General features: G+C 41.3%; 1 protein-coding gene across 2 annotated transcripts in view; it reads left to right on the top strand.

The window, feature by feature from the left end:
* Snx25 (sorting nexin 25) overlaps window positions 1–16,761 on the top strand; it is a 105,743-nt gene that overhangs the window by 10,150 nt on the left and 78,832 nt on the right. For both annotated transcript variants that reach the window (XM_031339711.1, XM_031339713.1), the window contains exon 2: window positions 13,834–13,918. In XM_031339711.1, the coding sequence (XP_031195571.1) occupies window positions 13,834–13,918 (85 nt within the window). The remainder of the gene's footprint in view (window positions 1–13,833; window positions 13,919–16,761) is intronic.

Here is a 16,761-nt window from a genome sequence, read left to right as displayed (position 1 = left end):
AAATTCAAAGTCTCTTAACTGTGGGCTCCACTAAAATACTTTCTTCCTTTAAGAGGGGAAAATATCAGAGTACAGTCTCAATCAAAAGCAAAATCAGTGTCTGGGATCCAACTCACGATCTTCTGGGCTCCTCTAAGGGCTTTGGTCACTTCTCCAGCTCTACCCTTTGCAGCACACATCTTGTCTTCTAGGCTTCAGATGCCTGTACTCCACTGCTGCTGCAGTCCTTGATGGTCATTGCATGGTACTGGCATTTCCAAAACACTGCTATCTTCCACTGTAACTAGGCTTCACCAATAGCCTCTCATAGACTGTCTTCATGGTACCAAGCCTCAATTCCTTTGCATGACCCCTTCAGTCCTGGGCCATCAATTGCAAACCGAGGCTGCCTCTTCACTAATGGTCTTCCATGGTCTCTCACTGTGCTGAGCCTCAGCTGCTCTTCATGACCCCTTCATGTTGTCAAAACCAGTACCACCTGAATGACTCTTATACATTTCCAAGTCCTGCTGCAGCACAAGGTACAACCTTGGCTATCTTTGGAACACAGCCTCTTTGTGCTCTTAGAAAACACTTCCCAGAAGATGTCACCTCAGTGATGCTGGTCTCTTCTTAATCATCGCTAATTTCTTAGCTCCAGCTAACTAGCATCAATAGTCCCAGAAATGCAAAGTTTTCACTTTAGTCGTTCTGGTATCTTGTTAATCACAGCTGATTCTTCAGCCCCAGCTAGCCAAAACCACAGAATCTTCACAATCAAAACAACATGGCCCTGATAAGAGTCTTTTAAATCTTCCCTCTGAAATTTCACAAGCCAGGCCTCCATCTCTGCACTGTTCTCAACATGATCTTACAAGCTCCCACAGAACATCCCACAGAGTTCTTAACAACCAGTGGTTCTTCTAGCTCAAAGTTCCAAAGTCCTTCCACAGTCCTCCCCTAAACATGGTCAGGTTGTCACAGGAATACCCCACTATGCTGGTACCAATTTGTCTTAGTCAGGGTTTCTATTCCTGTACAAACATCATGACCAAGAAGCAAGTTGGGGAGGAAAGGGTTTATTTAGCTTACTTCCACATTGCTCTTGATCACCAGAGGAAGTCAAGACTGGAACTCAGGCAGGTCAGGAAGCAGGAGCTGATGCAGAGGTCATGGAGGGATGTTCCTTACTGGCTTGCTTCCTCTGGCTTGCTCAGCCTGCCCTCTTATAGAACCCAATACTACCAGCCCAGGGATGGCACTGACCATAAGGGGTCCTACCTCTTTGATCACTAGTTGAGAAAGTGCCCCACAGCTGGGTCTCATGGAGGCACTTCCCCAACTGAAGCTCCCTTCTCTGTGATAATTCAGCCTGTGTCAAAGTGACACACAAAACCAGCCATACAATTTTCCAGTACAGAGGGCAACTTTAGCTTAATTCTAGGTTTCAGCTTTTGTGTTTGAATGGATACAAATGCCATTCGTGTAGGTAAAAATGTAAAAGTTTTGGTCCTATATATCTTGACATCCCTATGGATGTGGTCAGTTTGTAATTAGGTATGCAGATGTGCAATTTGGGGAAGAGATGAGGGCTAAACAAGTAGAATTATTAGAGAGGGAGTTGGTGAGTTGGTAGTGTTGAACAGAAGGGAGCTGGGTAGGCAATAGATGAACAGCCTGCTGAGGGGTGAGAAGAGCAGGCAGAGACTCAGGAGAGGAAGTCCTAGAGATGACTCGAGAGAAGAGAGAGTAGCCAACAGCATCATGGGGAGTGCAGACATCCAGAAAGGGGTGACTCTGTACTGCACAACTGGGTGGATATTGTAGGCCTATGCCAGGATAGTATAGGGCTTTAGGCAAAGAGGTGAAGGCAGCCTCAGAGGCAGAAATGGCATTAGGTTGCAGAGTGGGAAGTGGGAAGTCTAGGGCTAATCTGTGCAGCACACAGTCTAGAGGCAGGCTGAGGACGGAACAGAAAAGGCAGTGAGGGAAGATGGTGCTGTGGTGCATTATGGGATTTGATAGTCCTTTAAAATAGTTTTAGGCTTATTTATTTACTTTATGTGTATGAGTGTCTTGTGTCCATGTGTCCATGTACCTGTGTGTGTTTGGTACTATCAGAGGTCAGAAAAGGCTATTGGATCCCTGGGGACTGAAGTTATAGACAGTGTCAAGCTGGCACTCTGCTCATGTGTGTGCTGTTGTCAGTTTTCAGTGTTAAAGACTTCAGAGTTCGGAGGAAGGGGCTGAAAACCTCGGAGGTAGCGGCTGGCCCTTAGATCAGTGCCAGGGAGACAAGGTCAGAGCATGCATAGGCAATATCAGGCTTGAGATGGTAGGGGAGGGGTGAAGTGGGCCCACTATCTCAAGCCTGAAATATCTTGATAAGTTGGAGGTGAAAAATAATTATTGAAGGTGAGGAAGATGACATTTTATAGAAGTTACTTCCTTTTTTAAAAGGTTATTTTAAGGGCAATGGTAAAGTATTTGGAAATAAATGGATGAAATAACAGCAAGAACATGTATGGAGCCCTTGCCATCTACTCAGCATCATACTGAATACTCACTCCTCTCAGTCACAAGGCATTTACTACTGCTTTATTTTAGGAATCAGGACCAGGTTTAAATGGGCTAATGACATCCCAAACCTGATGGAGCTGATGAATGGCAGGTATGGCTCTAGGTTCTTCATGGCATGACAGATTAGACACAAGCATATCTCTTAGTCACTTAGATGTCATCTAAGCCAAGGGAAGCAATAAGACCAGGAAGGATCTGAGAGCTTCGAGGGAAGAACCGAAGGGATTATCTGCTGTCCACAGTTGTACCAGAGCCTTGTGAGTGCCTGTGGGGATGGTGACTTAGAGCCGGGCACTCTAGATGAGGGATGCGGAGTTGATGGTTAAGGCGCCATGTGGCTGTGATCTTACCCAGTGCTCATACAGTTCATCTTATTTCTCTTGTCTTTGAAGGGGTTGCTTCTCAAAACTCTCTGGTAAAATGTCTGCAGGGCGGCTGAGGAGATGACTCTGTAAGTCAGGGCTGATTGCCACTGGGCTTGATCCTAAGGACCTACAGTAGACAGAGAGAACCAACTCCTGCATGTTGTCCTCTGACCTCTACACACACAATGACTGAATGTGGAAAATATCATGTCATCAGGGAAAAGGGCATTGCACGTTGTGAGATGAGGGAGTGAGGAGGCTAAGGTTGGGGCAGGGGAGGTTGCTACCACCTCTGGACCACCCTGAAGCCACCTCTGGCTGTATCATTGTCATTTAGGAGATTTATTTGTGCTCAGGAGCCATTTCACTCGTTAGGTGCAAAGTTAGGTTTGGGTGGGAGCATTTTTACTTTTTAGTATAATTTTATAATTATGAGAGCATTTGAATTCTATAAATTGGTGGCTTCACTGACTTTCTTTAAATACCAATTTAATACTTTAATCTGTTACTCTCTCCTTCCCCTCTGGCCCCTTCTCTTGGTCATTAAAATAATCTTTGTGGTTTTCACATGAGAGGTAAATTGTACAATACTTTTGGTGTCTGATAGTTTTTCATGATAATCCATCTGTTTTCCTGAGAATGACATGATTTCCTTCAGTTGTGTATATACCACATTTTCATTGTCCATGTCTGTGGATACCTAGGTTGGTGCTATGACGGGGCATTGTGAATAGTGTTACAGTTAACACTGTGTGCGGATCTCTGATTTGTATTCTGACCTCATTGCTTTTGGATAAATACCCAAGAGTGCTATATTGGCAAGTCTGTTTTTAGTATTTTAAGGAATTTCCATACTGATTTCTGAAGTGGTTGGGCTAAGTGTATGGGGATTCTCAGTTTATGGCTTATGCTTTAGCCTTGTTAAAACTTCCAAAAATGACTGATTCAGCTTCGGCTTCTAACATTGTATAACATAGCTTTTGATGTAGGCACACTATATTTATTTAAAATACCTCTATTAAGCTTATTTCCCTTGCATTTTTTGTTGTTTATTTGTTTCCCTGCATGACCTTGGCTGTCCTGCAGCTCACTCAGTAGATCTTTCTGGCCTTGAACTCACAGAGCTCTGCCTGCCTCTGCCTCCTGAGTATGGGATTAAAGGTGTGTGCCACCACTGCCCAGCTATCTCTTGCCTTTTAAAGTAGTTAATGGTTTGTAAGTGGTAATTCTGCAGAAGAAAAGGAGCTCATGACATTTTTTTTTTTTTTTTGAGACAGGGTTTCTCTGTATAGCCCTGGCTGTCCTGGAACTCACTCTGTAGACCAGGCTGGCCTCGAACTCAGAAATCCGCCTGCCTCTGCCTCCCAAGTACTGGGATTAAAGGTGTGTGCCACCACTGCCCGGCGTATGACATTTCTTTATGAACACCATGAAGTAGCTACATAGTTATCACTTCAGTGCCCAGAGGAACCTGGACATGAATAATTTTTCTTTTTTGAGGCAGAGTTTCATATAGCTGGGGTTACATTTTTATTTAGTTAGAATAATCTGACTTCTAATCCTCTGACTTCCACCTTCCATGCCCAAGTTCCAGGCATGTGGCACTGCACCTGGTGGTTGTGCAGTTGGGATAGACCCTAGGACTTTGTGCAGACTAGGCATAGATGCAAAACCACAGCTCTCATCTTAAAGGGAATAAGAAAAGTTCATTCTGGAGCCATTTTGAGTGACTGTGGTCCGGGAACATTGATTTAGATTATCCCAAATTCCATGTTCCAGTGTGTTGGTGAGTATGTCAGAGAAGTGGGTACAAGAAGATGGGAGGAGCTTTTCCATAGGAGTAATATGCTATCTGATGAATTCTTAGCATTTGGGTTGGAGGAAGCTAGTATTCTCCTAAGTATTGTAAAAGGGTTTTTAAATCTATTGTCACAAGATGTTGATTCTAATACAGAGGTTGGCAAGGAATGGCTGTTTCAAAGGCCAGAACTTAGCCCAAGATAAGTGTACTTAGCCTCTGGACCTGAACATTTCAACCTCTCCATAGTACTGACATTCTAGACAGCCAGGCAGCCTCTACCAATAAGACAGATTCAGTTTTCCCTCATAGCCAGATGCAGCTTCTTTTTAGGAGTTTTTGTTCACATTGTAAAGCATTTGACTAGTTGAGCTACAAGTCAGAATCTTTAGATGAATCTTTTGAGATTCATCTCTAATTTTATATGAATCATTGTTTTATATTAAAATAAATTTCTCAAAATTCTCATTCTTATCCGGACCACTTAGGAGTGTTTCTCAAAGTGGGGTGCAGGGATTTTAGAGATTATTTAGAAATCATTGTTAAAAATACTCCAAAGATTCAGTCTAAACTTCTTTGGATTAAGAAACTTAGAAGAGCTAGATATGGTAGTTCACATCAGTGATTTCATTGCTTGGGAGGCCAAGGCAGGGGGATTGATTTGAATTTGAGGCCAGCCTGAGCAAGTTCCAGGCCAAGAATACACAGAAGGGTCTATAAAACTGTGTCCAAAGACCTTTTCCCAAATATATCTGGAAAATTAAATGCTTGCAAGTTGTAGATAGGGGCTTCCTGATGTCATGATGGATCAGGGAGAAATGAACTCACTAGAATGGCCTGAACTCAAAAGAGATCTGCCTGCCTCTGTCTTCCAAATGTTGGGATTAAAGGTATACAGCACTCCTGGCCTAGTGAAGGTTTTTCAGCCCTTTATCTAGTCAGAGGCAGAATTGCTCCTGTGGAAAGGCCTGTCTAAGAGGAGGATTTAGTCTTTGAATTTCAATATACACATTCATTTTAGCTAGAAAGGGAAGAATTGGTTGTTAATATCTAGCTTTAGGCTGGTGTTACCCGTTAGAAAGGACCTAACACCCTCTGCAGTAGATTCAGTTGAACTGCGCTTTGAGTTTTGTGCATAGCACCCTTGTTAGTGTCTTCTGCATGCCTATTACCAGGGCTGCTGGACGGAGAGTCCAGTTTGCTGCTTCAAGGCAACAGGCTTCACTTCATTGAATAAGATTAACAGTGGGAGTTTTCTAACTAGGCACAAATATTTTATCACAAGATTCTATTTAAAAACCAGCCAACCAATTAATAAAATGGTGTTGTGGTATTTTATATCAGAAATGGAATATAATGTGCTGGGGAAAAGCAGTTCTGTGTGACTCATCTAGTTGCTGGCTTACATAAGCTCAGGAGCAGGGGATGAGGCTGGCTACCATTTAAGTTCAGAGTTGCCTCTTATGAAATAAGATTATGTAATATATGTCAATATGTATGAATTTCAAAATTCTCATGAAATGCTCTTAGAGATTCAGTGGATGCTTGAGTAACTTCCTTCCACAACTGAAGGGAGGGGCTGAAGAGTGAAGAGGTTTCTGGAATATGGAGACTATTGGAGTTCTTAAGCACACTCCTGACATACAATGGCTTATTAGCTACTTGATTATGAATGTTTACCAAGTATAGATTAAATCCCATGAGCACAGCAAATGCACTTTATTTGCTGTTGTCTGTCAATATCCAACTAAGTGCTAGGCAGACTGAGTGAGGCCTCAGTGATTATCCAATGATTGAACAATTGATGGAAATGTGATTCATGTTACGGAAACCCAAGATTGTCCAAACAAACTCACACGATGTGAGTATATATATGACAGGAACAAGGAGCAAAACCTGGCTGCATTTCTATCCCACAAGCGTTTTCAGGAGCTCACAAAGCTCATGCCAGAGACGCTAGCCACTTTCCCTCAGCCAGTTTGCTTTTGACTTTTTCCTCTAACTCCATTATTCATTCCATACTCTTTAATTTCTATTTGTTTTATATTGCTATTTGCATGTTATAATTTTAGTTTTCAAATAATGGACTTAAATTTGTCTTAATCAAGCAGAGTATATTTTTTTAAGGTCCTTCAGATCGGTATGTAAGAAATAAAACATGCTCCCCCCATGTAAATCTGATTCTTTCAAATACATTGACAAACATCCCTAAATATTATCAGCTTATCTTAAAAATCTATCCATATTGAATAGCTTAAAGAGATTTCACCTTACTGACAATACTTATTTTTTTCCTTAGATTAGTTACGGAGAAACATTTCTAGAGACGTCTGCTTGTGACAGTTAAATCAGAAAGCATGAAAGGGATGTACAAGTCTGGAAGCACTGCAGAGAGTGCCTCTCCTTTGAGGGCACGCGCTTTAGGCTGTCGATCCGCTGGACAGGATATCCCAGTTAGTCACACATTTTGTACTCAGCTGGAAAGCTTCAGTGTTCCCCCCTCCAAGCTCCACGTGGTTGCTCTTCAGTTTCCTCTTAGCTGGTGTAAACTTCTTGAAGCAATTCTTTAATTTTTATTATTTCATTTTGGGGTGTGTGTGTGTGTGTGTATACCAGAGAGGGGAGAGAGAGGGAATGTGAAGATGTGAATGTAGCTTTGTGTCTACCACAGAGCATTTGTGGAGGTCAGAGACCAACGTTGGGATCTGTCCTCATTGTCACTTGTTTGATACCAGGTCTGTGTTTTCTCACGGTGTGCGCCTGGCTGGCTGGCCTGCAAGCTCTGGGGATTTTCCAGGGTGTCTTTCTCATACCCCCCCCCCCACAGGGGTGCTGGGTTACAGATGTTTTTCTCTGTGTCTGGCTTTTATGTGGATTTCAGAGATTCTAACTCGGACCCTCACATTTGTGTTTAAAAATTCTTGTTCCCACTGAACAATCTCTCAAGCCCATAGGAAAATCCTTTAGACGTTAAATCCTTTAAATAAAGTTAGGATACAAATCCACTATACATTTCATAAACACTTAGCATCTTTTAGAACATTTCTGGTCATACTTAACACGACAAAAAATGGAAATATTTTTATTTAAAATAGGAAAAAATGGTAGAAGCTAATTAAGTGTAGAGTAAACATAAATGGTATATGTCTTAGTCAGGGTTTCTATTCCTGCACAAACATCATGACCATGAAGCAAGTTGGGAAGTAAAGGGTTTATTTAGCTTACACTTCCACATTGCTGTTTATCACAAAGGAAGTCAGGACTGGAACTCAAGCAGGTCAGGAAGCAGGAGCTGATGCAGAGGCCATGGAGTGATGTTCCTTACTGGCTTGCTTCCCCTGGCTTGCTCAGCCTGCTCTCTTATAGAAGCCCAGGGATGGCACCACCCACAAGGAGCCCTAACCCCTCCCTTGATCACTAATTGAGAAAATGCCCCACAGCTGTATCTCATGGAGGCACTTCCCCAACTGAAGCTCCCTTCTCTGTGATAACTCCAGCTTGTGTCAAGTTGACACACAAAACCAGCCAGTACAGTATATATAAGTCATGCAAACACTATATTCCAAGGCTTTTATTATGAAAGCAATGCTTTTAATTCAATATTGAGTCTAAAAGCCTAATATGATCCTTCCCTTTGTTTCTATTTGATTGAGTTTGACTATGACCTCTGTTGTTGAATTAGGGAGGGCTGAAAGAAGCTGAGAAGAAGAGTGATCCCGTAGGTAGGAGGGCCAGCAGTCTCAATCAATCTGGACTCACACACACCCCCACCCCCCTGCCCCCCCAACACCAAACAGGCAGCATACACCAGTTGATACGAGGCTCCCGACACACATACAGTAGAGGATGCCAGTTCTGTGTTCATTCAGAGATGATGCACCTAACCCTCAAGAGGAGGCCCAGGGAGTTTAGAGGTCAGGTGGGGTGGGGGGTGGGGACATCCACGTGGAGACATGGGGGAGGGGAGGAGGTATAGGAAGTGGAACAATTGGAGGGTGGACATGGGGGGTGGAATAAAATATGGAGTGTAAAACAATAAATAAATTAATTTTTAAAAAGCCAAATAGGAATAGATTGTAATTTCTTTTAAAGGTATGCAGATGAGGGTGGTTGGATGGTTCAGTGGGTAATGTGCTTGATATACAAGCATTGAGAGACCTGAGTTTGGATCCCTAGAATCCATGTAAAAAGCCAGGCGTGGTTGTGCATGCCTGAGGATGGCAGAGATAGGATTTCTGAGGTCTGCTACCAGCTAGTCTACCTGAATATGCACACTCCAGGTACAGCCAGAGACCTTGTCCTGAAAAGTCAGGTAAGAGCAATTGAGGAAGACTCCATGTTGACCTCTGACCTCCATGTACACATGTGCATACACAAACAACACCCACAAAATATGTACATAGAAAAAGTGCCTTGATGGTTTATGATTTACATGCCATCTAGCTGCTGCTGTAACTCATGTGCATTCTTCCTGTTAATGCTCATGTTGACCTTGGTGGTTACTTAGGTACTATTGTTATCTGCTTTACAGATAAGGAAACTGAGGTACAGAAAAGTAACTCCCTCACAGTTAGAGTCATGAGACCTTGGACATACTGACTCCAAGAAAATAGACCAAAACACCTTTGGATAAAGGGATATTGCTCAGTTCATTCTTCACATCCATAATATATTGACAGATGTGTCCCTAGAACTTATGTAGCTGAAAATAACATTTGAAAATGTATAGCCTGCTTGAAATCTAGAGAATTATCAGTATGAGAGACTTGTACATTTTATTTCGAAAATAAATTTCCTTATACTTAAGATAGAAACTCATCTTGTTTAAGAGGGGGAATATGGTATGCTGTTGTTGTACCACAGTACAGTGACTGCATGTGACAGTCTTGTGCCAGGAGAAGGGGCTTCCCTTCCCTTTTCTTTCCTTTCCTTTCCTTTCCTTTCCTTTCCTTTCCTTTCCTTTCCTTTCCTTTCCTTTCCTTTCCTTTCCTTTCCTTTCCTTTTCTTCTCTTTCCGATGGGTCTACGTTGCATGGATTGGCCTCACATTATGGTCTCATAGAAGCAAGTATCTAGGACTATAAGCTTGTGCCATTGTACTCAGTTTGGAAAAATAAAAAGGATTGTTTTCATAGCAATTATTCTTTTCTGTTGTGTGTGAGTGGGCGCGTGCGCATGTAGGTATCAGGGAAGGCTTCAGATCCCCCAGGGCCAGCGGTACAGTTAGCTTCAAGTCACTTGACATGAGTGCTGGGTGTTGCACAGTGATCCTCTGCAAAAGCAACAAGTCCTCTTAAATCCCTGAGCCATCTCTTTAGCCCCCTTTCCCCCAAGGGGAATTTTCAAAGATTCTGTCAGTGGGACAAGTGGGACAAATCTGCAGTTCCTGCACCTGGGAGGCTAACGAGGACAATCTTGAGTTCCAGGCCAATCTGGGCTATAAACCAACTCTTTAAGAAAAAGCTTCCATCACAGTGAGGTGGTAAGTGACCAGTGAGATAGCTGACCTGATCTACACAGCCTCCAGTGTATGTGCACGTGTGAAAACATCACACAGTACCTTAATATGTACTTGTTCATGCTCTTATGTTATCAGTTAAAAAATACATTTTAGAGGCAGGTGGATCTCTGTGAGTTCAAGGCCAGATAGGGCTAGATGGTGAGATCCTGTCTCAGAAAACAAACACACTAAATCTTAAGACTCCATAAGAGGGGGAGAAGATTTTATAGATATCAACTACTTTCTATCAAGACAAAAAAAATTATCACTTAGCTTATGTTTTGACAATTTTCTTTTATGCCAAGGAAAGCAAGCTCATAAGGAAGCATAGCAAAGCAGAGGCCAACTTTAGCTAAACTGGCCTTTGTTAAAGCAGACGTGGCTTGTAGGCTCCGGCAACAGGAACAGAAACTGTAGCACAGCTCCAGGAAATGTGTGTTTTCTCCCTGTAAAGTGTAGCCACAAAGGCAGAAATATCTTAGGAGTGATGTGTCTGTTGCCTCACTCTGGGCGCCCAGCTTTCTGCTTTTCAGTGACTCTCATTTATACAAGAAATCCTGGCTAGCTAGCTTTCTTTCTTTCTCCTCCTCCTCCTTCTCTCCCCCTACTCTCCCCCTTCCTCTTCCACTCTCCTTTTTCTTGAGACAGGTCTCTTTGGACTGAACTGCCATGAAGACCAGGCTGGCCTTGAACTCACAAAGATTCATTTGTCCCTGCCTCGAGAAGTCTGGGATTAAAGGTGTTTGCTACCATGCCTGGCTCCAAACAGTTTTCTTGAAAATTGGTGACATTCTGTGTTATGTTATTGATCATAAACTGGACTGTGATGTTGCATGTGGGGCATTCTACCAAGAGCTTTGTGTGAGCCTACAGTTATGGACATGATGTAGGCTTGAACCTGCCTCACAGTTTGGTGCAGTGTAAGCCAATAATAGTGTTTGCGGTAACACTGAGTTAGAGGAGGTACCTAAAAATTATTGATTCCCATTTATTGTTGAGACAAAAAAATCAATACCCCTAGCTCAATGAGTCACAACCCCTTTCACTATTTATTACTTTCCTGGCCAATGCTGTGTTTTTCTGTTTTTGGAACCCCGATACCAATTATATTTAAAACTAAGGAACAATAAGACCCTTAAAAAGAGCCTAATAGAAAGTGTCTGGGTTGGGGGGTGGTATTAGCAAGTGACAGCAGAGCCAAGCCGGTCCAGCTGTGGAGCCATGTTCCCCAGCCCTGCTTTGCTGCACCAGCTCTGATGTGGTGCTCAGTGTGCTCAGTGGGAATTGTGTGCTTGAGTACGTTCCCAATCTTTGCCAGTCTTCATCTAATGAGATGGCCTTTCACGTTTCCTAGTCTTCTCATTCCTGCCTGGAAAGATATACATGGAAAGAAACTTCATTTCTTTGGCTTTGAATACATTATTTTTGAGGCCAAGGCAGATATAATTGTTTTGAAAGAGACAGGGATTTGAGAAAAGTGAGGAAATTGTGGGATCATAGAAGATGGTCAGATGCTCAGAATCTGTGGAGAGACAGCCCTGTGACACTTGTGTGGCTAATGAGAATGAGTGCAGGATTGTATTTGCTTTTGAAAGATAGGTTACCATTACAGTAGCTTCACCCCTGAACTCTGTGCAACCTTCCCTTCCTTTCCTTTCTCACCCTTCTTTCCCTCACCCTCTGTCTGTCTGTTGTGTTGCTTGGTTTGTGGTTTAAGTAGCCCAGGCTAACTTCAAACTAGCATTGTAGCCAAGGATAGCCATCTAATAACCATCCTTTGCATCCACATACTGGGATTATAGTCATGTGTCTCTATGCCTGGCTGTTTTTCTTTTTAACATAAACTAAACTGGAGTACATTGGGAAACACTTGAAAATCTATGTGCACAATAAGGAGGAGAGGCATTTGTGTACTGGAGTAGTGATGGTGACGGGCATAAGAGGAATTATGTCATGAGTGGCTTCAAAGCTACCCAGAGAGCATTGCCTTCTTCCCAGCCTGTGTAGGCTAAGGTTCAGACAGCTCCTGGTTGTCTAGTGACTAGTGTGTTGGCATGCCCAAGTTTCTGCAGGTTCTCTGGGTGCTTTCTCTTCAGAGGGAATCTCTGACTTGGCACATAGACAGCTTGAGTGTATCGTGGCTATGGACTGAAAAGCCATTATGGATTCAAGGAAATGTTTATTGCTATGCTGTCCTTGATTCTGAAGATCTGCTTACATGTATTAAAGAAGAACTTTCAAGTTTTGGCCTGGTTTTGGAAAACATTTTTCAAATGTGCAATTATATATTGAGATCTCTAATTTTTTTTCCCTCTAGAGAAGTCTGTGTGTAATTAAAACTGACCCTGGTTAGTTTGAGGTAGTTTTAAATCTTATCATGAAGATAGGTTTCATTTATTTTAATGAAATAAAAAGCCAAAATATATTTTTAAAATAATAGTGCCCTGGCCCACCAAAGCTTTTATGAATGAATATTGTGATTATGTATTCACCAAAGTACCAAAGCAGAAATGGGCTGATCAGATTCCATATGGAGACCATCTGAGATATGTAGTATTGCTTCAATGTAAATTTTCCTAATGCAAGAAACATGTAGTATGATGTTTGGGGATAGGGATATACATATAAATATATAAATAGATACTCTGTTGTTAGATGTTTTAAGATATTCTCTTAGAGTACTACTTATATTTATTTATATTGTTTTTGTCAAACAGTAATTTTCTATTTTAAAGTCATGCTTTGTTTTGTTTTTGTCTTCCTGTATAACTTTCAGCCTTTGTGCCTTATTGTAGAGAGGCCTTTGCTGTCTCATGATTATAAACATCTGATCCCAAATTTTCTAATTATTATTATTATATTTTTTTTTAGTTTAAGAAAATGTTTAGCTTCCCAATCAGTTTCAAGTTATAAATAAAGTATGGCTATCACACCCTCTCACGTATGAATACAAAACTATTCCATTATTATTTGTTGAGTAGGGTGCTGGCTAGGTTTTATGTTAGCTTGATACAGGCTAGGGTCATCTGGGAAGAGGGAACCTCCATTTAGAGAATGCCTCTATCAGATCGCCTGTTAAGCAAGTCTGTAAGAACATTTTCTTGATTAGTGATTGATGAGGGTGGTGCCACCTTGGGCAGGTGGTCCTGAGTTATGTAAGACAGCAGGGTGAGGAGCAAGCCAGTAACCCGTGTTCCTCTATGGCCTCTGCATCACTTTCTTTCTCCAGGCTACTGCCTTGAGCTCCTGCCCTGACTTCCTCAGTGATGGAAGTTTTGAGCGAAATGACTCTTTCCGCCCCAAGCTGATTGTGGTCATGGTGTTTGTAGAAACCCTAACAGAGACAAATAATGTTATCTTTCCCTCATTGACTTATTTTTTTTTGTTTATGCTTTTATTTCTTATCAATATATGATCTAGCTTTATAGTTTCCCACTATTTCCAATATTATAATATTTAATTCTTCTTTTCCTTAACATTTCTTAATTAACCTTGAACATTCGTCTACTTTTCCAGAGTAAGATTACACTCTCCTACTCTTTGTCTTGGTTTTGTCTTTCTATGTAGCTGATTCATTCAGTGATCTCTATCTTCTCTTTCCTCTCGTTTCAGAGCCCTGTGTATGGAAATCCACAGGAGACAGCTCAGGGCAGAAGAGTGGTCATTTCTCACAATATGGATCGTGCTCTGAGAGATGGTGAGGACAGACTGGGCTCATGGAATTGCAGTGTAAAGCAGTCATTGTTCTCAGAGGGAATTTGTAATCTCTAGTTTATCTACCCTTCCTACAGCAGGAGGACTCTTTCATGAGTTTCTGTTTGAAATTGGTGCATCTATGTTTTGGAAGTGCTTTAGACATTTATAGAGTAGGAATTTCCAGATCCCATGAAGCTAACCAGCATTGGAGAGATTTATCTACAATATGAAGTGCAAATCTGCTCTCTATTCTCCAAAATAGGTTCAGGAAATGTTTCATTCTGGACACTGCCTGGCAGATGTGTGTTAGGGGTTAGTGGACTCGATGCACTCACAAACAAACAGATTAGACAGTTTAAGGAGGTTCAGGGATAGCCTCATGAGAGTGGAGAACATGCAAATGAGGTTTTCATGGAAAGGTTCAATTGCAAAGTATACTATAGTATCTAAATATTAATGTTAATTAATATTAATGTGAAGGGTGCTATGAGTTTGAAGATCAAATTAAGGCTTTAAATGAATATTAAAATCAGATTTGTAAACATCGATTTCAATTATTATACATGGAAAAAGCTAAGAGGTGACTCTTAATACACAGATAAGTACTTTTTACTTGGCACAGTTCACAAAAATGTTTAAATTTGAGGACAAGTATTAAAGAAGTAGGGACAGAGTTTGAAAATTTGAATTTTCAGATTTTATAAAATCTCATTTAATGTTAGTAATGTTTCTTCTAATGATGACTATAATGACTTTTCTAAATTTTGCTGGATTTAAAATTTGGCTTTTATTATTCAAAACCTCATGGTTATGCTCGGCATGGCAAAGCATGCCTTTAGTCCCTGCACTTGGGAGGCAGAGGCAGGCAGATCTACATAGGCAAGGCTATACAGTAAGATCCTATCTTTACAAAACAAAACAAAAAGCTTTAAAGAGAATTTTATTTTTACTTATGTGTATGCATGTGCATGTGTAAGTTCGGATGTACATGTGCCATGCTGTGCATGTGGGGGTCAGAGGATAACTTTGGGAATCAATTGTTTTCTTTTACCATGGCCCCTGGAGACTTAATTCTGGTTGTCTGACTTGCACAGCAAATGCCTTTAATCACTGACCCATCTTGATGGCTCTGTGCCAATTAAAAAATGTTTATTTTAATTTTATGTGCTTGTGTATGAAGGGCTACGTGTATGCGTGTGTTCCACATGTGTGTCTGGTGCCCATGGAAAGCAGAACAGGACATTCAGATTCCTGGGACAGCATTTACAGCTGTTAGCAGCCACCTGATATGGGGTCTGGGAGCTGAAGCTGGGCTCTTTGCAAGGACAGCATGCACTGTTAAATACTGAGCAGCTCTCTAGCTCCTGCTCTAACTGCCTTAAGTTCCCCTCGCCCTCCAGAATTCTTAGTTGTTTCATATAGGAAGATTAGTCTGATAAAGGATTCTCATCACCTCTGTAGCTGCTGGAGATGTGGCTCAATGGTTAAGAGCACTTGCTGCTCTTGCAGAGAGAACCTGGGTTTGGTTTCAAGCATCTACAGAGTGGCTCCCAGCCATCTGTGTAACTAGTGTCAGAGGATCTTATACTCTCTTCTGGCCTCCATGGGCACCACACATGACATGGTGCACAGTCAAACACTCATACATATCAAATAAAAATCAAGGTTTAAAAGTGTTGGAAAGTTTAATTCTACAGACCATGTTTTAACTGTCTATTTGAATGCTGATTACTATTTCACTGTCTTATGTGCCACATCTTACTTGCTTACCCACTGGTGGACATGCGAGTTGCTTCTACTCGGGGCCATTGTAAATGCTAAAACTATAGTGCATTTTGAATTTTGGAAGACCTAGAAAATATCTTTGCAGTTTTTTGAGCATGACCCTTTTCTCTTGGATGGGCCAGTTTGTTTCAGCAGCCTTTGTGTGGGTGAGCTTAGGAAAAACTGACGCCTACTTGACAGAAACAAGTGACACATTGACCTTAGCAGTGGGTTCTTTTGGAAGGAAAGTGCCATACAAAGCCTTGGCATAGAAGCTTTGCTTAGTTATTATTTGGTCTTTCTTAGAGCACATTTGATGGTTTGCTTTCTTTTTTAAACTTGTTGTTTTTATTAATGTATCACTTATATGTATCATGGAGATTATATGTAGTATTTCATCTTATTGTACAGTTGGCACTAACTAAATCCAACTCTTTTCCTTCTGGTAGTATTCTCAGTGTTACACTGAGGTTGACTTTTTGTATTTTTCTCTTTTGTAGCTCAGCTTCTGTTATCTGTTAGACAGCATTGTTAAGCAGCTTCTTAAGAAACAGAAGTCCTTTGTTTTACATAAGATGTTTTTTGGGAAATTGAACATCACATCCTCTGCCAAAACAAGAGCTGTTGGCTGCTATAACAATAGATTCTGGAGTGCAGCTTATGAGTTTGGCAGCAGCTGATAACAACAGTAACAAACAAGCCAAAACTAGAATTCTACAAAGGTGGCCATGTAAATTTATGGTGAATCTAGAACTGAGTGTTGAGAAAGCTAAGATGATGTGGCTGTTGATTCTACCTTGCATATCAGAGCTATAAGATATTGTTTAATGAATGGTTGAAGATTGTAGTAACATTTTCCCCTTTCCTTCTCTCTTTGGAAGGCAATCATTCTCAGCTAGAAGGTACAACTGAAACCATTGGAATCCCCTTGACATTTTACTTAAAGTTTGGCATATTTAAATGTCAACAGAATTTTTGATGTTATATACGTGTTTTTTGTTTGTCTGTGTGGCTTTCTGTCTCTGTCTTCTGACTGTTAAGACAGGGTTTCCCTATATACCCCTCATTGGCCTGGAACTT

The sequence above is a fragment of the Mastomys coucha genome, unplaced genomic scaffold, assembly GCF_008632895.1.
Source record: "Mastomys coucha isolate ucsf_1 unplaced genomic scaffold, UCSF_Mcou_1 pScaffold22, whole genome shotgun sequence".
Lineage (NCBI taxonomy): Eukaryota > Metazoa > Chordata > Mammalia > Rodentia > Muridae > Mastomys > Mastomys coucha.
The sequence above is the reverse complement of the archived record's forward strand: the minus strand, read 5'-3'. Positions and strand labels throughout refer to the sequence as shown.